Source organism: Prionailurus bengalensis, chromosome E4 (assembly GCF_016509475.1).
Source record: "Prionailurus bengalensis isolate Pbe53 chromosome E4, Fcat_Pben_1.1_paternal_pri, whole genome shotgun sequence".
Classification (NCBI taxonomy): domain Eukaryota; kingdom Metazoa; phylum Chordata; class Mammalia; order Carnivora; family Felidae; genus Prionailurus; species Prionailurus bengalensis.
The window spans coordinates 40137515-40163528 of NC_057360.1; the positions used below are offsets into that span (position 1 = coordinate 40137515).

Sequence of the window (26014 nt, forward strand, 5' to 3'; positions counted from 1 at the left end):
CCCACTTGTTCTCTCTCCCTCTCAAAATAAGTGAGGTTTATACTTTTTTTATAATTAAAAAAAAATTTAATGCTTATTTTTGAGAGAGAGAGACAGAACATGAGTGGGGGAGGGGCAGAGAGGGTCGAGGGGGGGAGACAGAATCCAAAGCAGGCTCCAGGCTCTGAGCCTGGGTGTGAGAGAGAGAGACACAGAGTGTGAACAGGGGAGGGGTAGAGAGAGAGAGAGACAGAATCTGAAACAAGCTCCAGACTGAGTTGTCAGCACAGAGCCCGATGCGAGGCTCAAACCCACAAACATGAGATCATGACCGGCTGAAGTCGGCTGTTTAACCAACTGAGCCAGCCAGGCATCCCTAAATGGATGAACTTAAAAAAAAAAAAAAAAAACTTTAAAGGAGCGCCTGGGTGGCTCAGTCGGTTGAGCGTTGGACTTCGGCTCAGGTCATGATCTCACCGTTGGTGGGTTCGAGCCCCGCGTCAGGCTCTGTGCTGACAGCTCGGAGCCTGGACCCTGCTTTGGATTCTGTGTCTCCCTTTCTCTCTGCCCCTTCCCTTCTCGCACTCTGTCTCTCTCTGTCTCTTGAAAATAAATAAATGTTAAAAAAATTTTTTTAATACTTTAAAAAATAAATTAGGTACAGTGAGAGATTAACAACAATAACTTTTAGTAAAATAGAACAGTTATGACAATATACGGTAATGCAAGTTATGTAGATGTTGTCTCTTTCTCTCAAAATATCTTACTGTGCTGTGCTCACCCTTCTTGGGATGATGGGAGATGATGAAATGTCTGTGTCGTGAGACGAAGCACAGGGAATGATGCAGGCACTGTGACCTGCTGTGGACTGTGTGTCAGTGTTTAGCATCATGCCCAGCACATAGAAAACACTAAGTAAATATTTGTTTCCTTCCCCTTCCCCTCCTGCCTGGGAGAACACTGCCTGCTTTTTAATAACTCTTTAGCCAACCTTATTAAGTTTCACTGTAAGACTTCTCTGCCTTCTTAAGTGGAAATCTTAAAGCTAACCTTATTCCTTCTTGCTTTAGTGTGTGCCCAAGCCATGGGGGGAGTGCCTGGGCCTTTGTCCAAGCTTGGTCCTTTCGGTGGGTAGTGGGACCGTCCTGAAGGTGGGGAGACATGTTGGTGGCAGATGGGCTGAGCCTGAAGGTCCCCAGTGGTAGGCGGCAGAGGGTTGAGAGATCGGTGACATAGAAGGCTTTTCCAGAAATGTGAGTCCTCCAGGGAGGCAGCCAGGCAGGGAGACAACAGCTCTTTGGTGTAGGAGCAGATGCTCTGTAGGCAGAGCCGAGGCTCAGGACGAAGGAAGTGTGAGTAGCCTTCTTAGGCAGAGAGACCTCCCCCTTGGGGGGCAGCCCTGCGTTGCTCACACCCTGTCCCCAACCTCCTCCCTGGAATCTCCTTAAAGCGTGACTGCTACCGCCTCCGGCCCCCAGCCCGGCTCTGAAATCAGCAAGCTGTGTCATCTTGACCAAGTCATTGGCACTCCGTCGGGCCTCAGTTTCTTCTTCTGTGAAACAACCTCCGAGGCTTCTGCCAGCTCTGTTGTCTCAGGAGTATTAGTGTCTACCCTTTTCTAGGCTTGCACAAGCAGGGGCTGACTATATTGGCACATATACAGACCGGCCATACCTCGTATCAGCAGCCCACATCTGCTCTTTCTCCGCCTGCACACTACCCCACCCCAAATCCACACCCCTCTCCCATTGCACTGTTCGAATCAGTGAGGGGAGCATGCCCTGGATTTGAGGTGTTGTGTGCAGATACAGAATGAATATGCCATGTCTCTGCCTTCCCAGAGGTCACGATCGAGTGGCGGCGGGGGGGGGGGGGGGGGGGGAGGATATGAAATCTGAACAACAGCTCTGGGCGGTATGTGTCATTATTTCACTTTATAGGTAAGCGTACTGAGGCTCAGGGATGAAGTACCTTGCCCAAGGTCATAGGCTGATTGGTGGTAAAGCTGATTCTATGCCCGGTGGCCTCCTGCCATCCAACACTCAGAGTCAGTCCTTTCTCTCTTGTGGCTCAGCCTTGGCTTGGGCTACACCATTCCCGAATCAGGGGCTGGCTCTGTTGCCTGTGGTCAGACTCACTCCTTCCCTTCCTTTGGTTTCAGATCATTGGCCACCTCTGTCAGGAGCCCCCCCCTGATTTGCTGAGTCCAACCCCATTTCATCATGCACTTCATGCATCACCAGTGCACTGGTGATGCATGCATGGCCACAGCCGTGCATGCCAGCCTCCTAGCTGTGGCCTCCCAGAGGGCAGGCCCTGCGGGGATGGCTCAGGTGGACACCGGCAGCTCCTGGGGTCAGTAGGTGCTTCCAAAGCAGTGGTAGTCTATCCATTCAACTTGTCCTCTCGCTAAAGTGCAGCCACTCCCGGGGGAGTCAGGTGGGGCACATAGCTGCAGAGGGAACTGCCAGGTCTAGGTGGGGGAACTCGGGAAGGTCCGTAGCCTGGAGTTCTGATACAGGCAGAGGCACGATGGGGGTGGGTCTCCCATCAGAAGAGCAGTAACTTCAGAGACAGTGCCTCTTGTCGCTTGGCCATTGGTAGGTCCTGGGAAAGGAAGTGATGTCAGGGGCACCTGGGTGGCTCAGGTGGTTAGGCGTCCAACTTCAGCTCAGGTCATGATCTCACGGTTCGTGGGCTCACGCCCCGCATCAGACTGTGCACGGACAGCATGGAGCCTGCTTGGGATTCTCTCTCTCTCTCTCTGCCCCTCTCCCAATCGTGCTTTCTCTCTCTCTCAAAAATAAATAAATAAACTTAAAAAAAAAAAGAAGTGAAGTCAAAGATCTGGGGAGCTAAGTGACAGGAGCACATAGCCAAAGCACGCCTTCACCTTTGCTGCTGGCTGCCTTCCGCCACTAACTCAGATCAGTGCTCTGGCAAGTCTCTGTCTGACCTGCTCTGGTCTCCAGCGTCAGGGCACATGAACCTCAAGATGGGCCCCAGGGCACATGAACCTCAAGATGGGCCCCATCTGTAGAATGGAGATGCCAGACTTGAGAGTTCCATCAAGGGCAAACACCTTCTAGAAACAGCTGGTGATGTGAGTCCAGTCCAAGCCCAGTGGGCTGTAGCAGTGCTGTCCAATAGAACTTTCTGAGGCGATGGAAATGATCTCTCTCTGGGCTATAGGGCTTACGAGCCAGCTGTGATGAGGTGGCTAGTGCAACTGAGGAACTGAATTTTATTTTATTTTTTTAAGTTTATTTATTTGAGAGAGACAGACACAGGACAAGTGGGGGAGGGGCAGAGAGAGAGGGGGAGAGAGAGAGAGAGAGAGAGAGAGAGAGAATGAATCCCAATCAGGCTCTGTGCTACCAGCTCAGAGCCCGACACGGGGCTCGAACCCACGAAGTCCGCAAGATCGTGACCTGAGCAGAAACCAAGAGCCTGACGGTTAACGACTGAACCACCCGGGCTTCCCCTGAATTTTAAATTTTATTTAATTTTAATTAATTTAAACATAAAATATGCTCAACATCATCAGTCATTAGGGAAATGCAAATTAAATGTATGGTGAGATACCACTTCGCACCCATTTGGGTGACCATAATAGTAAGAAAAAAAAAAGATGAAACGGACAGTCATATGTGTTGGGGAGTATGTGAAGAGATAAAAACCCTCGCACCTGGGGGGAATGCGCAGTGGGGCAGCCATTTTGATTTTTTGGTTTTTGTTGTAGTTGTTGCTTTTTATAGTTTATTTATTCATTTTGAGGAAGAGAGAGAGAGCACACGTGCTAGTTGAGAGGGCAAGAGAGAGGGAGAGAGAGAGAGAGAGAGGGAGAGAGGGAGAGGGAGAATCCCAAGCAGTCTCCATGCTGTCAGCACAGTGCCCCCATGTGGAGCTTGATCTCATGAATCATGAGATCTTGGCGGGAGCCAAAATCAAGAGTCAGACACTTAACTGACTGAGCCACCTAGGCGCCTTTTAAGATTTTTAAGTAATCTCTACACCCAACATGGGGTTCACACTCACAACCCCTAGATCAAGAGTCGCACGCTCCACCAGCTGAACCAGCCAGGTGCCACAAGGACAGCCACTTTGGAAAACAGCCTGGTAGTTCCTCAAGAACGTGAACCATAGAATGACCGTATGACCCAGTGTTGCACTCCTGGGCATATATCCAAGACGTAGGAACATGTATGTCCACATAAAGACTTATATATGAATGCTCATAGTAGCTTTATGCGTACAATAGGCAAAAAGTGCGAACGGCCCAAATGCCCATCAAATGATGAATGGATAAGTAAAATAAGGTCTATCAAGCAGTAGAAAACTGTTCAGCCATGAGAAGATATGAAGTAGTGATACATGATACAGCGTGAATGAACGTTGACAACATTGCACTAAGTAGCCAGCCATTAGCAATCACTCTCCACTCTCCCCTTGCCCCAGCCCCTGACAGCCACCAATATTCATGATTATAAGAGATGTCCAGAATTGGCCAGTCTGTACAGACGCAAAATAGAGACAGGTGGTTGCCAGGGACCGGGCAAGGGGAGGGTGGTGAGTGATTGCTAATGGGTATAGAGGTCCTTTGGGGGGGGGAGTGGGTGATAAAAACATCCTGGAATTAGATAGTGGTGATGGTTGTACAACTTTTGCAAATGAATTAAGAACCATTGAATTGTACTTTAAAAGGGTGATTGTTATGTAATGTGAATGAGACATCTGTGTATCTGCCTAGATGTCCATTTGTGGCTAGTGGCTACAATATTGTACAGTACAGCTCTAGAATCAGACTATCTGGGTCCAATTCTGGCTTCGCCATTTACTGCTGTATCACCTTAAGCAGCATACTTAACCTCTCTGGGCTTCGGTTTTCTCAACAGTAGAACTGGGGTAATAGCTGGACTGCCTCAGAGGGTCGTCACGAAGACTAAATGGGCTGATGTACCTCCAGCTTCTAGACCAGTGCCTGGCACGCGGTGCTGTAGGAGAGTTCTCCAATACTGATATTACTAATTCACAATCAGAAATCTCTGGACACCTTTCAGCTGTTGTGCATGCCTGGGCCCAGCCCCCAGCCCTTTCCCGTGCCTCCTCTCCCCTCCTCGCTTTGCCTGCAGGCAATCACTCTGCTGTGTAAACTGTGGCTGTAACAACCACTCCCGGCTCCCCGGCAGCAGCAACGTCACTGGAGCTGGGTGTCACATGTAGGGTCTGGGCAGCATCACTAATGGAAAACATTGCCAGTAAATCTCGAGGTCCACTGGGCAGGAGAGGCAGGGCCTGTCAGGGAAGGGGGGACCACGTCTCCTGCGGAGGTAGGCGGTTTATTTTCTGCAGAAGGCCTTCCCTCCCAGCTGAGCCTGGAGCCCAGGTCTTTAAATGAGAGAAGATTGAATATAGTCGAGAATCCTCTCTCTTGATCCTATAACCTAACATGCGGAGGGACGTGGGGGCGGGGAAGGGAAGCGGACAGGATTAGGAAACCAGCACCCCTTCCCCACAGGGCTCTATCCAGGCAGGCTGTCACTCCTGCTCCCGCAGCCCTCGCCGCTGACTGCCCTCCGCAGTGCTTACCTAAGGCAATTATCTGGTGCTAGGTATGAGGAAGTGGCTGTGGCGGCATTGCTCTCTCCCTTGGAGCTTTCATGCTCACTCTCCAAGTTCACATCCAAAGACTGTACCTGCTCACCAGCTGAGCAAGGCTGAGCTGGCCTGGCCCCGGGCAGCCTTGTGGGGCTGCTCTCTGGCTCGCTTCCTCCCTCCCGCTCACTACAGAGAGAGGCTGCCACTCTCCCCCCAGAAAGGGCCAAGCTGGGCATGGTGGGGGTGTGGGGGGGGTGACTCATCTCCTTCCTCATCAGGCAAGCTTCCTGCCTCAGGGACATTGCAGAGGTGCAGAGCGAGACCTCCAGAGCACAGATCGGAACCCTTATCCACTTCCCACTGGCAACGCTATGTAGGCCAGCTGGAGTCTCTCTCTGAGACTTTGGCCCTGGATCTGAGCTTGCCAAGTGGAACCCAGAGATCCCCAGAACCCCTCCCCCCACCACCACCCCCATGCCCAGGGCCAGTTGACTCCCCTCAGAAGCCAAGCACTGCTCACTCTCCCCATGAGCAAGACAGGGCCCCCCAAAGTAGGTGCTGCAAACACTTGGCTCTTCTTCAAGGATGATAGTCGGGGGAAGGATGCCAGCCCCGGGAGTGCAGAGCCTGGGAGGAAAGGAGGTGTGCTAAGCAGAATGCAGAGGGAAGAGGACCCTTCTAGTAGCTGCTTGCAAGCCTGAGAGCAAGACAGCTGCCCGTGTTGCAGCACTGCGGCAGCAGCAAGGCCAAGGCCGGCTGAGGACCGGCAGCGCCCCCTTGTGGCCCTCCTCAGCAGCAGCGAACCTGGCAGGGGCTGGACTGCGGCTGGCATCCTGGGAGGAGCAGGACATAAATGCCTCCTGGAGATGGAGCAATGGGCTTTCCCGGAGAACAGTGGGTGTGTGCCCAGGTGCCCACGGAGTAGACTTGGTCTGAAGGCCCAGGACACAGCCCAGTGGCCTGGCATCGGGAAATCAGCCCCCATTTTGTGATAGACATACTGTTCTGGTGGTGTGCACCAAGATGTCAGAATTTCTCAAAATGTGACTTCCTGTATCACATCGTCCACACTGGGGGCATGCAAAGATGTGGATTCCTGGCCCCCTCTCAGCCTGTTAAATCATAATCTCCAGGGGTGACACTCTTACACTTAATCTTTAACACATTCTGAGAGAAAAGATGCTTGTGTGGGGTTCACAAGATGCTTGTGGGGGGTTCACAAGATGCTGGGAGAAAAGATGCTTGTGTGGGGTTCACTACAGAGCTGTAGGGCCGGATAGTCAGAGTTGGTTAGAGGCCGTGGGTAACCCCTACACCAACTCCCTTATTTTATATGTAGGGAAACTGAGGCCCAAAGAAGGGAAGTCATTTACCCAAGACCTCACAGCTAATTAGCGTGTGCCCTCAGAAAGGGCAAGCCAGAAGTCTGCCTGCTGCCTTCCTCCCCAACACCCACTGCCTCACCCTTCCTCTTAGCCCAGTGCCCAGTGGAGACACATTGCCAAGGCTCTCTGACCCATGCCTTGTGACTCAATCAAAATGGAAACACTAGGTGATCTGGAGACACCTGCCTGGCAGTCCCGGGCCAGGAGTGACCACGCTTGCCCCTGTCTCTGGCCCCAGGTTTTGCTTCCATCTCCTGGTTTTCCCTTCCTTGCCTCACATCCATGTGGCCAATGTGTTATTTCTTTAGTCCTGGCTCTTTCTAGCCATTTTGCCCCGTGCAGCACCTAGTTGTCGGGCCATGTACACTTGGCTCAGTTCAGTTCACATGCTGGTTAGAAGGGTTCAGGATTCTCTGGGGCAAGGATGAAGTGCCCCCAGAGCTCCTCTAGGGAGCAGGAGCACTCAACAACCAGATGTGTGTCATTTGTCATGCTGCAGGATTCTGTGACAACCACCTCTGACAATATTGTGACGTACGTGGGGGGATAAGTGAAATGACAGAATTGGTAACAGAACAAATCGTCCCCCGCCTGCGTGCTCCATGGATGGGGGTGCCTCTTGCATGGAGGCCCACCCAGTGTTCTTTCTAGGGCCTCTGGGGTCATCAGAAGGTGAGGACAGGGGTGGCGGGAGGAGATGGGATTGTAGGGAGAAGTCTCTTGCTCTGCCTGAACTCGGGGGAGTTCGGTGCTGGGTCACCCACCGGTTTCAGTGCCTGCTCAAGGCCACCCCGCAGGACTGAACCCTCCAAGACTCCTTCCAAGATAGCAGTCAATCCAGTGCAAGGTTGCTGGCTGCAAGAACCATGTAGTGCAACCTCTGAGCAGTGGGTTGAGACCTGGCAGACGAAGGATGGCCCCGAGGTGGGCCTTCATCACCTGCCATGGATGGACTTTGAAGGTGCGTGTCCTTGAGTAGAGGAGAAAAATAAAAGTGATTCCACCTCCCAAAGCTATTTGACTCATTGGAAACACAAAATGTCATCCACAAATACTAGTTGTGATGTGGTAAAACACAAAAATCTCCCAGGTCATTTAGTCTAGCCTGGATATCTAAGTGGATCTATTCCAGAACATTCCAAACCGTAATTTACATTTCGATCACCCCCTCTGGTGACACATGTCCTTGCCTCTCACTCCTAGCCCACAGCCCAGGGAGAAGACACGGTGCTCAGGTACAAAGAGCCCCGGGGCCAAGAACGCACCTGCCCTGACGTTCGCAACCTGGGTGACTCTGGACAAGTCTTACCCCTCTCTGGGCCCGAGTGATGTGTTGTTTTCCCCCCATCTATAAAGTGAGAGGGCAGATGATTCTTCCGAGCTCTGAAATGCCATTGCTTGAAAACGTTCTTCCTCTTGAGTCGCCTCCATTTCTCCTGCTGTTTCTCACTGAGCCCAGCCACTCACAGCAAAAGCCAGTGCAGAAGTCAGACACGAACCCAGTCCTCTGCCCTGGGCTAAACTACTAATGTGGTTTCTGAAACACTGGTGGAAGTAATTAAGATTTCAACAGTGAGTTTACTTAATCGTCAGCTAATAATTAAAATTGTACCGCACCTGGGTAAATTTGACTGCTGGGTGATGGATCCCCTGGCATCCCTCCTCTTCCTCCCTGCACCTCCCTAGATCTGGTGGGGTTATTACCCAGCATTGGAGGCCCCCATTCATTACTACATCAGATTTCAGACTGGTGGCCAGAGAAGGCCGCTGAGACCCAGCATCTCCCATGGCTGAGACGGGCTCCAGGGGAGCGGGAGTTGAAGATGTAACATAGCTACGGTGCAGGGCTGTCATCGGGCCCGATGACTCAGGGACAGCGTTTTGTTGCCACATCATCCGCTGCCTGCCTCCAAGTATGAAGGCCTCCCCCAGCCAGAGCAAGGGCCCAGAGGAGGCAGGAGGGTTCACCTGAGCCGCGGGGACAGCACCACCCACCTGCAAATGGAAGGACCAAGAACCCAGCTGCAGCCCCAGTGGGAGCGTGTGCCCTTTGCTCACCTGCCCCCTTTACACCTTCTGACAAATACTGTGTGCCAAGCACTTTACGTGCAGAGCGCTTTACGTGAATTAGCACTTTCACTCTCATAGCAACCCTCCCAGGGAGGCACCCCTATTCTCCCAGCTTTACAGAGGGGAGAACTGCAGCAAGCTGGGATGCCCTGTTCAAGGTCAGACCCGCTGGGAAAGCACAGTGCAGGATCTGAACTCCAGTCTTTCTGACTCTAAGGGCTATATTCTTGCTACTACACCACCCTGTCTGTTCTTGCCCCAGTGTCTCCATTTCTTGGAGTCTCGTTCAAGTTCATAGCCTTGCCTCCTTGGGGAAGCTTGTTTTCCTGATTTACCATCACACGCACAGTGCCTCCTCCCGGTGCGCCATCCCTTCTCCAGATAAACGACCCCTGTGCAACTGTTTTCATCTCTTGCCTTCCTCACCTACAATGGGAGACAGACAGGTGCACATAAATCTCTCCGTGCGGGGGCGCCTGGGTGGCGCAGTCGGTTAAGCGTCCGACTTCAGCCAGGTCACGATCTCGCGGTCTGCGAGTTCGAGCCCCGCGTCAGGCTCTGGGCTGATGGCTCAGAGCCTGGAGCCTGTTTCTGATTCTGTGTCTCCCTCTCTCTCTGCCCCTCCCCCGTTCATGCTCTGTCTCTCTCTGTCCCAAAAATAAATAAACGTTGAAAAAAAAATTAAAAAAAAAAATCTCTCCGTGCGAATGTCTGCAGAATTGCAGACCTGCACGTGTGTGATTCGAATGTGAGGGTTCCCACAAACTGCTGGCTGGACCACAAGTAGGTTGTGTGTGTGTGTGTGTGTGTGTGTGTGTGTATCTCGAGGCCCCGTATTGCAGTGGAAGGAACAGGAGCTTTGGAGTCAGACAAACAGGGAAAGCACTCAGGTTCATGCCCGCCGTGAGGTAAGCATCCGGCAACTGGCATTACGTGCATTTGCGTGTGCGTGCACCTATGTGTCAGGTTTATTTGACTACCGGTGCTTTGGCCCAAAGACTCATGACAAACTGTGCACTCTGGTCTTGTATATAAGAGGCAGCAGTGTGTAGAAACACCATCCTACCCTGCAATGCCCAGTGCATGCTGGGAGGGTGATGTTGTTTGTGGCAGCTGTGAGTTACCATGGTGATGGCTGGGTTGGGGGAGACTGTTGCTCTCTCCTGAGCCAGAGGAGTGCACACACTCTTTTTGCAGGGAAAGGCTTGGAGCAGCGGCCCAGGACAACCTCATGAGCTCCCCTCGTAGACCTCCTTGTCAACCCAGAGCTGCAGGAGCCCTGCGTGGCCTTTGTCCAACCCTGCTTCACACACACACACACACACACACACCATTCTTGCAGCAGGACCCTATTCTGTAGCAGCTAAGAGTGAGTATCCCAGACCCTTAGAGTAGGGCCGCAAGAGGTGCTCTGATCAGAGTGTCCAAGGGAAGCGAAAGGGGTGTTCTGCTGGCCACACCATGGCCCTCAGCAAAAGCAGGACCCTAGCGGAGTCGACCTGAGAATGCCTTTTTCTCATCTGCACAAAAATGCCGCATAGGCTGGGAATATCCTGAGTGCATCCCACACAGAGGGACACTGAGGGGAGGAGAGGAGCTACCGGGCCCTCCCTCTCTGCCATGTCTGTACTCTATTGTGTCCCCTGTGCCTGCCCCACGCCCAGATCAAACATTTGACAAAGACACATGGAGGTGACCTCTGAGGCACCAAGACTTATCCAATAAAACAAGCCATCAAGCTTTGCGGTTATCATCACAAAATATAGTGTGTGCCTCCGATACCTTCCCCCCATCTCTGATCCTCATGGGAGATGGGGAGAAAGGGGTGAAGCCTCTTTATGGGATGGGGGTCAGAGGTAGATGGAGTGAAGGTCAGGAGTGAGCAAGGATGAGGGATGGGGTGGATTCTTCTTCTGCCAACGCAACTTTATTCATATTGTTAGATTGAATATGTCAAGATTTGCTTTGGGGTCATGGATATGAACATCAAGTTGCCCCCCAACCTAGGCAAAATTTCTTCAGCCTCTTGAGCTCCAGAGGCCTTCCCTTTATGTGCACGTCAGTCCTTTCATCGTGGGGCTGCTGCTGTACCTCTAGGAAGGTATCCGTCACCCACAAATGCGGAGCACAGCCAGGCTTCTCAGGAGCCATCGTGAGCTGAGCCTTTGAGAAGTAGAGAGGTATGCCCAAGATGGCCACCAGGGGACAGTGCTGGGGCACGGAGGGAGCTTCAGGGTGTAGCCTCTGCAGGACCCATCCAGGCCTGGGAGCACATGGCAGGTCCAGGTCACCCTCCAACAAATCAGGTTCTAACCCGGACTCCTCCTGTGTATGCCCCTAGCCTGCAGTGCAGGGAGACCTGATGCCAGATCTTCCATTAATATCTCTCTCTGACCTCCAGCTAGCTGCCCCTTCACCGGACCCCAGCCTCCCATCTCTCCTATGACCAGGTTGGATTGAGTCACTTCCAAGGACTCTTGTGGCTCTAATTTTTGGCAAGTCTGTGAGACTTTGGGGTATCCCCACCTTGCTCTACGGCTGTGGAAATGAGGTAGGGGGCTAGGGGCGCCTTTGAGGGAAGAGATACAGGGGAAGAAGGCACTGTGATCGGGGCAGTGAGAAGTAGGAGTAGGAAAGGGTCTCCCTTTCTGTCACTACTAGAGCATTAAGATCCAGATTCACACACCCATACCCGCCATGCCCCAGGGCCTGGAGCATTAAGGAATACAGAGTGACCGTCCTGGGGCCAGCTACGATGTGGATTAAATATTTTTCCTTTAAAAAAAAAAAAAAAAAAAAAGACAACTTCCTAAAGGGACATGTATCTATCCATTCTTTTTTAAACGTACTTGACAATTTTTTTGGTGGTAGCATCCATCTATTCTTCAAGTGTGCATTGAGCACCTACTATGTGCCATCACTGTGACTGAGAGTAATGGTGCAGAAATGCCCGGTGATACATAATGAGAAATGGCAGTTTCTTCCTGGGCTCAACTCTGCTCTGTCCTACGTGCTACGGTGTGTGTCCTTGGGCAGTTTCTTTCATCCTTTGGAGTCTCAGTTTTCCCATCTGTAAAATGGGGGTGGTAGCACACATCTCCCGTGAACGTAAGGATTCAGCTGGATGATATATGCACAGGGTTGGCACACACACAAGTCTCTGAGTAACTCTTGGTCACCTTCCTCTTTGAGACCGCACACCCCTTGGAGTTATGCATGCCTTTCCCTCACCTCTGCCAAACCCATAGAAAGAATTGCCCTGGCCCAGAAACCCACATCTTGGCGCAATGTTCTTGGTCCCCACACAGGCATTTGGGAACCAAGCGTCAAAAATATACGTATACACATTCTGATCCTGTCTGTGTTCCATGCCAAGCCATCGGTTAAAGCCATGGAGCAGCTCACAAGGTGACATTGCCAGGATAAATAGGCATTGGCAACCTCAGAAGTGACGACAAGGCTGGGGACGGAGCTCAGAGCATGGAGGCCTGCCATTTGTCCCTTCTTGCCATCAGCATGGAGGGTGGATACATGATGTTGACCCTGAGTGATCCTACCAGCAGCTGCAGCGGCCTCCCATAGGCTCCCCTAGGTAGAGGAGAGGAGAGATACTTGGGTCTGGATGTGGAGCTGGTTCTCAGAAAAGGTGCCGCCTGGTTTCCTACCCACCCTCCCCAGCCTCCCCTCGGCTGACAAGACGGAGCAGCTGTCTACCAGCCAGCCTGAGCTCATTCCTGGGGGAAGAAGTGCCTCCTGAAGGGATTCAGAAACATCCCCCTTGGCAGCAAAAGGAATCTCATACCCATGCTGAGTCTGTGGGTCGGGAAGGGATCGAGAGGGCAGTTTGACCAGGAGAGGACTGTGGAGGGTTTGGAGGGAAAAGGGAAGTAGCCTGAGAATGAGGATTCTTGGGTTTTCTCCATTGCTTTGCCATCATCTCTCTGTAGGTCTTTGACTCTCCATACGTTGTCTTTCAGGGAGGCATTGGGGGATTTGCTTCCATTCAGTGACTTTGGATCCCAAAGTCCAAGACAAACTATGGGACAGGGACAGGACCTCTTCACTTTGGTGTCCTCAGGGACTGCACAAAGTATGTGTTTGATGAAGATTTACTGGATGGATTGATAGAAGGATGGAGAAAGTTCTTTGAGTTCTTCATGCTCGGCACCCCTTGGTCTTTTGAATGTTATTTTCACCCTGGAAAGGAGATGGGATAAATTTGTTTGTTCTTTGTAGATTCTTCTCATCTGTCCGTGTTAATATTCTGCCTGGAAACCAAGGTTAGATAAAATGACCCCTGGTCATTTAGGATCCTGAGGGTGGCGGCCACACCCATACATCCTCCCCACTCGGGATTGCACCGTTGTCTGGGGTCTGAGTTGCCCAGAGTTCAGTCCACGCTCTTGGGAATGACTGCCCATGCCCTCCAGCTGCCTCACTTGTAGACAAGCACTCTATCTGCACTGGCTCTCCTGGACCCCATAGAACAACTCCAGACATTCCCCGTCAGTGCTCGGGGCTCCAGGAGTGGGATATGCTGAAGCTGGCTCGTCCCAGCTCCCCAGAGCCAATTAGTAGCATCTCTTCCTAACCCTGCAGTCAGTGACATCACGTTGGTAGCTTAAAAGGGCCACGGGAGGAGTATTTACACCACAGATATTGGCAAACGCTCCAAGTCAGGGCATCCCGGCCTCCAAGAGCCAATTGTTAAACAACACATCACTGGAGATGGGGTTTCAGGCAGATGTTTCACGTGACCTCAACCATGGGAACCTTGCCCAGGACCTCAGCTGTGAGAAGCAGGGCCTCCCCAAAGTGAAGCCAGCAGAAGCCATTCCTCAGGGGGTCTGGGAGGAGTGCACAACACAGAAGGCCCCATGCCTACAGCCCCCTTCCGGGGTCGAGACGTCAGGTGGTCAAGGGCACGTGCCCAGGGTGACCAGCACAGCATGGGGAGTGGTGTCCCGGGGACATGATCAGTCTCCACTCCGTGACACCCTCAGCTCTCAGCAGCAACTTTTCCATTCACCCAACTGCGCTTTTCTCCCTCCAGACCCAGAGTCCCAGAGAAAGAGGACAGTGCAGAACGTCCTGGATCTTCGACAGAACCTGGAAGAGACCATGTCCAGCCTGCGAGGGTCCCAGGTGACTCACAGGTAAGTCCAAGCTGCGGAGGGGGCCGTGCCCCCCGCTGCTGTCTCTGTCTCCCACTCTGGAGGGCAGGGCTTCGGAGCGCCGTGGCACAGCGCGGCAGGAGCAGAGAATCGGCCGTCTTGGCGAGAGAAGCTTGGCTTGGCTGGCATCAGCTTGTGCTTGAGTGTGAGATTCATTGCAGGCAATGAATGTGAAAATCGCCAGAGTGGGGGATGGGAAGCGCAAGCCACCACATGACCCAGGGTGTGACCCGCGATGTCCACTTTCCCTCCTTGGGTGTCAGCCTCCTCATTTGCTGCAAATGCTGTCCCTTGCCTGTTCCGAAGCGTCTGTTGTTAGAGGATTCTGGGATCCTGCCTGTCCCAGCTTCCGGCGTCTTGTCAATCTTCTGTCAGGTGCCCTCTTGCCTCTTCAGACAGTGGCTGAGGGAGGCCTGGGTGCCCGGCCTCCATGTCATTCAGATCCATGCCATGGGGTGTGCCCCTCCACCCCACCCTGTAGAGACCTTGCTGCCTCCAGCGGCGCGGGGCACTTATCCCTCCCGTGGAACCTCTTCCTGGAGTGGCATGCTGGCCACAGCCTCTGCCATGACTCAGAATTTCCCCCCACTGCCTCCTTGGGCTGCCCAGATGAGCTCATGCTGTCAGCTCCAAGGGGGATAGAGGGCCAGGCTACACTCTGGGGGTAGAAAGAAAGGGAGCAGATGGCCAGGATTGGGAAATCACGGGGGGTGTGGAGCAGGAAGGCTGAGAGGGATTAGGTGACCTCTCCAGTTGGACTGGAGATTGGTTCCTCCCCATCTCCTGGGGTTGGAAAATGAGAGCAAAGTTGGGACAGAAAGACAATAGGGTAGGGGCTTTTCTTAGCCTAAGTGTGTGGCCAAGTGGTAGCCAGACTAAATTTACATACCTCCAATGACAGGGAACTCAGTACCTGCCAGTCATCTCAGTGTGCTGTGGGATTGCCATGACTAGGAAGTGGAACTGAAATCAGGCCTCAGCAACTGTCACCCATTGGGTCTAGTTCTTCTACTTAAGAACACCCCTCTCGCTCCCTCCACTCTTCTTCTGCCTAGTCCATCCTAGCCTTCATATTGGACATTCAGCTCTTTGTTCCCAGATAACTGAAATATTTTAAATGCTAAATCAAAGCCTCTACTCTATGGGGTTAGGCAAGCAGAACCCAGACTACTGAAAGGGATGTGGTCAGGACATCTGAGGAAAAGAGTGCAAGGTGGGGCTCCCAGAGGCCCTGGGGCTCAGGCCCCCTTATATTTGACTCTATCCCTCAAAGCCCCGAACAGGACCAAGTGGCACAGGGGCCGGGCTCAGCTTGGCTCACCAGTTCAGGGACCCAGTGGATAAAATTTTGAACGTTCCTCCTTCCCCCATCCAGAGAAGTTGTTAGAACGGCTCTCAGCACCAAATCACATGCCAGCTCCATGCCAAAGAAGGCAGAAAGTGTTTCATTGCTGAGAGGGTCCCACCCCAAATGACTCAGCCACAGGGGAAGGCTAGAAGCAGCAGCTTCAGTGTCCCGGTGCCACTGACTCTAAGCAGCCAGCCAGTTAAGCAGGACAGCCTGACCTCTCTTTTTGCTTTCTGTTTGGGGTAGAGGAGAGTGAGGCTGAAAACCTTTTGCATAAAGCTGACTGGTTTGAGGGGGAGAACCTCAGGCCTCTGGCCTCCTCCCTTTATGGAAAAAAACAAAAAACCAAGAGCGCTGAAGCTGGTTTTGCTGTTTACTGTGGACCCAGAGCCACTTCCTGTCTTAGCCTTTGCTTTATATTATCCCTATTCCACACTTTGATAGCCAAAACAATGATTCCTTGAGTTTTTATGGCTCTTTTACTTTTTAAAGTGCTCTCCATCAATCAGCACTTCCCTCAGCCCTGGGAGTAGACAGGATATTTTCATATCCTCTGGGTTAGAGAAGCAGCAGGCGAGGCTGGGGAGAGGGGGGTCCCTTGCCAGAGTCACACAGGCTGATTAGGGTGGGTTCTGTGTCCAGCAGACTTAGAATTCATGCCAGGCACAGTGCTGGGCACCAAACCCCAGAACAAACACAGGCTTTATACTTGATGAGGAGCTTATCATCCAGTGAGTGCTTTCAGCAAGGTCATTTTCACTCTGGAACTTACAGGCTAATGCTAGATTCAATTCCTTTTTCAGAAATCTTTATTTCTGTCCTGCTTCCTCTATTTCTACTGGCTCGTTTCCCCAACAGGGAGAGTGTCTGGGTCAGGGGGCTGGGGCTGGAGAGGAAATGAAACTCTCTCTCTGCTCCAGGACTGCCGTTCTCCCAACCCCAGAGAGAGAGAGAGAGAGAGAGAGAGAGAGAGAGAGAGGGAAGGAGAGAGAGAGGCAAGACTGAAGGGCTGGATGCAGGGCTGGAAGTCAAGAACTGAAATTTTAAGCTAGAGTCCTCCCCCCACTGACTTAGAGATGTCTGGAGATGTGTTTGGGGGATAGAAAAGAGCAGTGAAATAGATGAAGAGGCACTTTGAGTGCACAGAGCTAAACAGGAGTAGGCCAGGAATAGAACTGAGGAGTCTATATGCTGAGCATGACCCACACTCCTCACTAATTGTATTACCATGGTGTAGACTGACTATGAAAACTGGCCGTCCTGGAGCTCTCCAGCACCATGTCACCATGGTCATCATCATCATCCCTTTCGTTCCCCTCCTCATCTCATTGTCACGGTCAGTTTGTTTTTATTAAACACTTACTGCGTGAGTCCCTGTACTGAGTCTTACGACAAGAGCCTCCCTGCTCTTCAACTCAACACATCTTGGGTTTGTTCCTCATCGATTTGTCCTTGTGCGTGTACCCAGTACATGCCAGGCCCTGTGCAAAGTGCAGCAACACAGCGGTGAGCAAGGCAGACAGAGTCACACAGGCCCACAGTCTCCTTCAGGGTACTTCCACTCTCTCTGAGGTCCGCGGTAATTAGAAACAGAAATAACGCAGCGTATGACAAAGCGCACATAGAACACAAAGGAGGGCCCAGAGGGGAGAAGTTCGGTGTGGACCAGGTCAGGAAGCCCCTGAAAGGGCCAGAATCAGCAGTCACCGATCGCCCTGCCCAGCCAGGGTTCCCCCAGCCTTGTCCACAGGACTTCTGTAGGGACCACCAGCATGCTCAGGTTCAAGGGTCATTTGGCTCCTCCTGTTCTTCTTTAATTTTTTTATTTACATCCAAGTTCGTTAGCATATAGTGCAATAATGATTTCGGGAGTAGCATCTGGTAATTGATCCCCTACATATGACACCCGGTGCTCATCCCGACAAGTGTCCTCCTTAATGCCCCTTGCCCACTTAGCCCATCCCACCACCCACAAGCCCTCCAGCAACCCTCAGTTTGCTCTCCGTATTTAAGAGTCTCTTGTTTTGTCCCCCTCTCTGTTTTTGTATTATTTTTGCTTCCCTTCCCTTATGTTCCTCAGTTTTGTATCTTAAATTCCACATATGAGTGAAGTCGTATGATATTTTTCTTTGACTAATTTCGCTTAGCATGATACACTCTAGTTCCATCCCCGTAGCTGCAAATGGCAAGATTTCATTCTTTCTGATTGCCAAGTAATACTCCATTGTATATATATACCACATCTTCTTTATCCGTTCATCCATCGATGGACATTTGGGCTCTTTCCATACTTTGGCTACTGTTGATAGTGCTGCTATAAACATTGGGGTGCATGTGTCCCTTCGAAACAGCACACCTGTATCCCTTGGATAAATACCTAGTAGTGCCATTACTGAATGTAGGGTAGTTCTATTTTTAATTTTTTTGGCTCCTCCTATTCTGTTGATCAAAAAATAACCCCTTGTTTTCTCAGGGTTGGTAGAGACAGTTTGGGAGGATCTTCTTTTTTTCCAGGAACTTTACAAAAGTTCATTCATACCTCATTCATACCTTAACCCCTGAAGTGGCTAAGAAATAGATGTGCTCACGGAGTGAAGATTCCTGTGCTTTGTGTAACCCATGTCCAGCCACAGACTGCCTTAGCTGCCTGGCTTTCTCGGCCTGAAGATCCTATTTTGGTTAACTCAGCCCTGCATGGTTTTAGCTAGGCCGAGCCGCTGAGACCTTACCTATGGTTGATTTGGGCCGGGCTGGGCGGGATTATCAGTTAGTCTCTGTCTGAACCCAAATCTAGGCCACCTCTCCAAGCAGATCCCAACTGGCCTTTCTCTCTGCAGCCACCGTGGTCCCTGAGGGAGAAAGGCAGCTCCTTGTCCAGCTCCCATACCCCCTCACATTATCCCGCAAAACCTGGGCATGCTTCCCTGGCCTGGCCTAGCAGGGCTCGCGGCGTGGGACGCTCTTGTCCATTTCCATATGTTCTCTCCTCTTTCCAGTTAAGGCTGCTTCTGTTCTCTGGTGAGGTTCTGCTTCTGTCTCCTCATGGCCCAGACCTTTGGCTGGGCCTAGTCTTACTGGGAACCAGACACATATCTCAGGTTGCCAAAGCTTTTCCACACCCTCTGTACCCTACTCCAGACTTGGCCATCTCTGGTTTGGAAATCAACTTGCTCCCAGCTCGTTAATAGAGAGGAGGTGATAGACATGCCCTGAACAAATGAATGATCAAGGCCTTTTAAGCTCAAGGTGACCAGATTATCCCACTTCCCCCAAGAGATCTCAGTGGACCCTTTCCATTTATTGAGCAACTTCTATATACCAGGCACTGTGTTAGGCATTTACATATGTGATCCTTACAACTGTATGGAGTAGCTATAGTATCTCCATTTTACAGATGAGGAAATGGTGGCTTAGCAAGGTTGATTACTTCACCTCCAGCGCACTTACAAATAAATGGCAGAAAAGGATTAAAATCGAGCTCATATTACAAAATCTGTGCCCTTAGCAGTGTACGTAATTGGTTCCCTCACACTTCAAATCCCTTTCCTCCGACAACCTCAGGTAACATATAACAGGGGCGCCGTACCCAATGAAAGGCCTCCTGGAGAAGGTGGAGCCCATCTGGACAGGTGCAGAGGAGGCGGGAGGGCACGGGAAGGGAGAAGGGTCGCTGCGGTGCGGTCTGCGCGGGCAGGGCACAGAGCGGCCCTGCCGGAATGAAAACCAGTGCCCTTCTGCCCTCTGCCCTTCTGCCCTCTGCCCTCTGCCCAGCTCCCTGGAGATGACCTGCTACGACAGTGACGACGCCAACCCTCGCAGTGTGTCCAGCCTCTCCAGCCGCTCGTCCCCTCTGTCCTGGCGCTATGGCCAGTCCAGCCCGCGGCTGCAGGCTGGGGACGCGCCCTCGGTGGGCGGGGGCTGCCGCTCCGAGGGGCCGCCTGCCTGGTACATGCACGGGGAGCGGGCCCACTACTCGCACACCATGCCCATGCGCAGCCCGAGCAAGCTCAGCCACATCTCCCGCCTGGAGCTGGTCGAGTCCCTGGACTCGGACGAGGTGGACCTCAAGTCCGGCTACATGAGCGACAGCGACCTCATGGGCAAGACCATGACGGAAGACGACGACATCACTACCGGGTAAGGTCTCTTGCGCAGCTGGGCAAGGGGACTAGAGAGGGCAGGGGGACGACCGGTGGAACGGGATTCCTTGAGGCGAGCGGGACTCATGACAGGAGTTTGGGTAGCCGAGCTGTGACGGGAGACAGCCGGGCAGGGCCTTCGTACACTGGTTGTGGCCGCCCCTGAAATTTGATGTGGTTTATACCAAGCTTCGGTGCGGTGGGTGGGGCCGCCACCTGAAGAGCTGATTGGTTAATGGAGAGGCCTCCCTCTCATTGGCCCGTGGGGCTGTCGTTCTATGGTATGTCCCGCCCTCCTCCCTCGAACCCGGAAAAGGCAGGTAGGAAGGGCCCTGGGAAAGGGCGTCAGTGCCAATTCCGCCAACTCCGTGTGGACTTCGGACAACCTCATCTGCTATCCCACTTGGAAAAAGAGGATGATAGTACTACATCTGTCTGCCTCGGAGTCTAACAGGAAGAGAACACGAAAGCGCTCAGGGGAAAGCACTGCTGAGACAGAAAAGTGATAGTGGTGGCTCTCCTTCCTTCGCCGGGGTTCCCGGCCCCTCTGGTCCGCGCCTTCCCCCGTGGCCCTCAGGTTCCACTCCTCTGGTTTCTTCCTCCGCAGACCTGCCAATCATGCAACTTCCTAGTTCCTATCCCGGTCTGTTAGTTTACTTACTTCCTGTGCTTTGCCCCACAGGGACCCTCATCTTCTCTTTTCTGCCCCAACTGGCAGGGTTGGGTTTGTGGAGCGACGCGGATGTAGGTGACAGTCTGGGAAGCGAGGGGGAGAAGATGGGAAGAAAGAAGTGGGGGGAGAGAGGGTGTAAACAGTCCTGGCCCAACTGTTCCAAGCCCTGAGACTAAAGAGCTGTAGTGGTTCTGGAACCTTCTCCAGAGCATCTTTCAGCTCCCTGCTACTTCCGCTCTTCCTTCTTGGTTTGCTGGGACTTTCCAAGGGACCACACAAGTAGCGACAACACCCCTTCCCCCTATCCCTCTCAGGGACTACCTCTTCCCAATAAAAATCCCAAACTGGAACAGAATGAAAAGTAGCCCCTCCTAGGAAAGGACTGAGAGCTGAGCGCCAGGCCATCCACTGTTCCGCACCCCTGGGGACAAACTTGGAGGGACTAGGCAGGGCCTGTCCAGCTGATGAGGCTGCTCTGGAGCAAAACAACTGACTCACGAATGAGACTGTTTACTGCCTCTTAAATCCCAGGGGCCGGCCGACCTCACGCTCAGATCCACCAGCTTGGAGCTGGGATCGGAGAAAAGCCATCCAGCTCCTCCCGTGCTCAGAGGGCTTTGCTGGGCAGGAAGGAGAGCGAAGGTGTCTGTGCTCTGCACAGCCCCTGTGCCAGGAAGCTGCTTCTCTGAGGACATGTCCAATTCCTGCCCTCTGAGAGCTCCCAGTTGGATAGGGCAAAGGGAAGCACAACCCCTACAGGGCAAAGAGCTCTGAAAGTTCCTCTTATGGTGGAAGGACTAGAGCCCCAGCCGCCAGGGAGCTCCCAGACAGAGGGAGGTGGAGCCGTCCCCCAAGGTGCACACAATGGCCATGGCAGAAAATTCCCCAAACATCGGAAGGCACGAGACTCCTGACTTTGGGGAGATCCCAGTCTGAGGCAGGCCGCAGGATTTCCTAGCTGTGTGAGCTTGGGCGAGTTAACCTCTCCAGGCTTTAGTTTGTCTACCTGCTAAATGCAGATAATAGGACTTACCTCAGGATGGTTATAAGGGTTAAGTAGATAAATATATGTAAAATGTTTGGAATAATTCCCGGCTCATTCTAAATGCTCACTAAATGTTAGCTTTTTTTTTTTTTTTTGCTATTATTACTGTTAATTGTTAAAATGCCATTGTGAAGGAGGAGAGGGGCTTTTGCACTCTAGAGTCCCAGACTTGCCCACAGGGAGTGTGCAGTCTCACCACAGTGCCACTCAGAATCAGCAACAAAGACAGATGTAGTGGCTGCTGGCCAATCCTGGGAACATAGATTTGAGGGGACGTGGAGGTAAAGGTATGGAATACTGGGCAGAGGAGGGCCAGGAAAAATGTCCTCAATCCACCCTCTAGCACCCTTTCTTTATCCCTTTCCTCTGGACAGTGTGCATGCCCCTAAGTCATTGAAAAAAATAGACTTCACTGAGGCTAGGGCATGAATGAGAACTTGCCCTTCCTGCACATCCACCAACTGACCACGGGCCCAGGGAAGCCTCAAGTTCATAGGGGGAAGAAAGTGTTGGCACGGCAATATCCATAAAGTGGACCTCACTATAAACTGCAATGCTGGTTTCCAAGATAATTTCATGTGTGTTTTTTATGGTCAATCCGCAATGAGCAGGAACTCTTTTAACACTTACGGTTTTAAGGTTTCTCCGTTTGTTGACTTCCTTGCCCAGACTGCAAACACACCCACCCTTAAACGTGCTAAGGAAGTCCGAGATGAGGGAAACCCACCTATAATCCCAGTAATTTTAATGTAAACAATCCCTCCTCAATTATGTGTTTTCATGCTTAAGTGTTGTGCTATTTCACTGGAGACTGGGCATCCTAGATTCCAGCAAATCTTGAAGAGAGTGCCCCTTGCTGAGCCTCTTGTTGGCCCTCCTGTCCCCACTGTGGGTTCCATCCAGGTTTTATAATTTAGAAAGTGTCCTGTTTCTAAGAAAATTGTTTTCCCTGTTCATGAAACGGGTAGGGCTGTTCCCACCCGCACACTGACCCCTCCTCAGCCCCTCCCACTGCCATTCACTTTGCTGCCTCCCAGGAGCTCCCAGCACTGGGCCAGAGACAGAGGTGAAGCCTCTGCCCTCCCCACTGAGCCACATAATCAGCCACGAGCCATCTGAACGAGCCAGGCAAGAAGACAGTGATTCTAAGTGCTCTCGCTTATCTGCTGGGGGAGCAGCAGCCCCTTGGGCGCTCTCCCCAAGCCAGTGTTCAGTCCCACGTCAGCCCTCCGTGCTCCCTCCAGACACCAGGCCTTTTTCCTGGGTTGCCAGTCTGGGGGGTGGGGTCAGAGTAGGCAAATTCTTCAAACTGCCGCTCAGCAAACTAGAATGAGGAAGGTGAATCTGCTGCCGAAAGAATCCTATTTTTTTTAATTGTGGTAAAATACATGTTTTTTATATATGGTTAATATGTCAGCCACTTTCAAAAGTACAGTTCAGTGGCATGGAGTACATTCATAGTGTTGTATAACCGTCCCCACCATCCGTCTCCAGAACTTTCTTCACCTTCCCAGACTGAAACTCTGTCTCCATTAAACGCTGACTCTTCATCTTCTCCCCCCCCCCCCCCCCCCCCCCCCCCCCCCCCCCCCCCCCCCCCCCCCCCCCCCCCCCCCCCCCCCCCCCCCCCCCCCCCCCCCCCCCCCCCCCCGCCAACCACCCAGTTCCTGGCCACCACCACTTACTTTCTGTCTGTCTGAACTTGACTGCTCTAGGTACCTCATGTAGATGGAGTCGTACAGTATTTGTCTTTCTGTGACTGGTCTGTTTTACCGAGCATGATTGCCTCAAGGTTTATTCATGTGTAATATGTATCAATTTCCTTTCTAAGGCTGAATGATAGCTTACCGTATGGTTGTACCACATTTTGTTTATCCATTCAGCTGTAATCCTGCTATGAACATTGGGGTACAAATATCTGTTCAAGTCCTTGCTTTCAGTTCTTTGGAGTGTATATCTAGATGTCTTGAATCATATAGTAATCCGATTTTTAATTTTGTGAGGAACTCCATACTGTTTTTTCCACAGTGGCCATACCATTTTACGTTCCCACCAGCAATGCATGAGGGTTCCAGTTTGTTCACATCCTTACCAACACCTTTTGTTTGTTTGTTTGTTTGGTTGGTTGGTTGGTTGGTTGGTTGGTTGGTTGGTTTTTTAATAATAGCCATCCTGATGAGTGTGAAGTGGTATCTCATGGTTTTGATTTGTGTTTCCCTGATGAGTGGCAGTGTTGAACATCTTTTCATGTGTTTATTGGCCATTTGTATATCTTCTTTGGAGAAATGTCTATTCAAGTCCTTTGCCCATTTTTTAATTGGGTTGTTGTTGAGTTGTAGGAGTTCTCTATATATTCTGGATATGAATCCCTTCTGAGACACATGATTTGAGAATATATTTCCCCGTTCTGTGGGTTACCTTTTCATTCTGTTGATCGTGTCCTTTGCGCACAAACGTTCTTCATTTTGATGAAGTCCAATTTATCTATTGTTTCTTTTGTTGCCTGTGCTTTGGGTGTTGTATCCAAGAAATCACTGCCAAATCCAATGTCATGAACCTTTTCTCTGTGTTTCCTTCTAAGAGTTTTATAGCTGATGGGACTTTTTCAAAATATGGATTCCAAATCTCATTCCAGACCTACCAAGGCAGATTCTCTGCTACTCAGGAAGCCGTATTTTTCTAAAGCTTCTCAGTGACTCTGGCCTAGTCCATCTTCCCATAAAGTACAAGAATCTTCTTTATAGCATTCCTGAAAGCCAGTCTTTTAGTCTTGTCTTGCCTAGACATAGTGAGCCTATTCTATTTCAAAAAGAACAAAATTATAAGACGGTTTCTAAATATTCATCCGAAATCTGGTTCACTTCTGCCTATTGATTCAAACGCCGCCATCCAAGAAAAATAAAATAAGTATAAATCTTCATTCAGATATTTCAGCATGTTCTTAATGATTGCTCAGATAGTCTCTTCTCTAACCCCTCCCCCCCCCGCAAAGAAGTCCCCAGTTTATTTCATTACTTTCTTAAATGACCCACTTTTCCCGATTATCCTGGTCATTCTCTCCTGGAAGCTCTCAAGCTGTCAATGATCCCCTTAAAATTTGGCACCTGGACTAATCACCACCTGACACTAGTCCTGCCCAGGGTAGTATCCAAAGCATGACACCATAAACAACTTCAAGTTGGCTGCTGACTGTCCTAAATGACAGTTCGAGACATTTTTACCTCTTGCAAAGAGAGCAGCAATTTGTTTTTCTAAAAATAGGAAGGTCTGGAATTTAATCTAAGTAAGAAGATAAGTTCCACAGCCATCTGTCTGTCCTTCCCGTCCCTGGCACCCGGGGTTAGAGCAGAAGGGGAGGAGAGGATGGGCTCCCATGCAGAGGTAAATACAGGCACTGGGTACAGGGACCAAGTGTGCCCAGCAGGGAAGGAGGTCAGACGGCCCTCCATCCCTTCCCTGTTTTAACTCGGATTTACTTCTCAATGCCTCCGTTTCCACCCATGTAAGTGGCGGCTTGGGTGGGCTGCATCTGAGCTGTGCAGCGGTTAAGGAGCGGGAGCCCCGGGCTTGGCTGGCAGCAGCACTCCTCTAGGTGCTGCATCGCACACCTCCAGTGGGCGCCCTTCACACCGTACAGGGTTGTGTCTTCGGCAGCCCTGGCGGGGCTGCTGTCCAGCGACCTGTGCCAGAGGCCGCAGAGCCTTCGACGGAACCAGCAGGCCCCATCTTGAAAGAGCTCTGTGGCTGTGTGTCAGAGGGGCAGCGGGATTTCTCGCGACTGTCTGCCATGCCCTGTGTCTCTCCTCAGGTGGTTTCCTGCTCCATGTGTGTGGCTGGATGTTCCAGTCTTCTTGTTCCCTCCTCGCCTCCCCTCCCTTCTCCAGCCTGTCCTCTTGAACTGTGCTTGGGGGCTCAGGAACAGATGGGATTCGTTTCCTTCTTGGCTCTGAAGTGTCCTGACGTTGAAAAATGTCAACTAAAATAAACTGTAGGCCCCTGCCTTCTCCCAGGCTGGCTCTTTGCTCCCAGAGGCAGTGAGCCCAAGCCTTAAAGAGACACCTCCCAGCCTTGCTAAGCGGGCCTCAGCATCTGTCTGCAGCCACCCTCCTGAGAGGGAGCCTCATTTGCTGCTCTCCAGTTTGGCTGTCTGACTGGCAAACCCCAAGATGCCCCACCCAACCTTCAATGCGAAGAATTCTCTTGGAATGGGCATCAGGTTTGTAGGATTTGTACAAAGAGAAGAGAACCCTTCTTGAACGGGCAGCGGGGAGAGTCGGCGAGGAAGCATGGATATTTACCTTTCCGCTTTATCTTCTCTGTTTCCTGGTAGTCAGTTCTTTAGGTATCCCACCTAGTGGGCAGCTGGCCCAGGCCTGGCGTTTGCCCACGAAACACAAGGATTGGGGTAGAGGGTGGTAAGGGATCATTCTGGAGAAGATCCAACGTTCAAGCTGAAGACGGAAACTCCATGTCTGTCCTTGAAGGGCTTCAAATCTAAAAGGGAGACAAGATGCCTCCTGGGTCAGTGGCCAAAGAAGTGATGTGTAGTTGAAGTAGACAGTGGTTGTTGCCATTTGGGGGATAACAATTACAGTATTGACCC

The 26014-nt window shown here is 51.6% G+C and overlaps 1 protein-coding gene across 10 annotated transcripts in view; it reads left to right on the top strand.

The window, feature by feature from the left end:
• NAV1 (neuron navigator 1) overlaps positions 1 to 26014 on the top strand; it is a 247703-nt gene that overhangs the window by 138006 nt on the left and 83683 nt on the right. For 7 of the 10 annotated variants that reach the window (XM_043568835.1, XM_043568840.1, XM_043568841.1 and 4 more), the window contains exons 5-6: positions 14086 to 14188; positions 19326 to 19691. In XM_043568835.1, the coding sequence (XP_043424770.1) occupies positions 14086 to 14188; positions 19326 to 19691 (469 nt within the window). The remainder of the gene's footprint in view (positions 1 to 14085; positions 14189 to 19325; positions 19692 to 26014) is intronic. The other 3 variants (XM_043568843.1, XM_043568844.1, XM_043568845.1) reach the window with 1 other exon arrangement.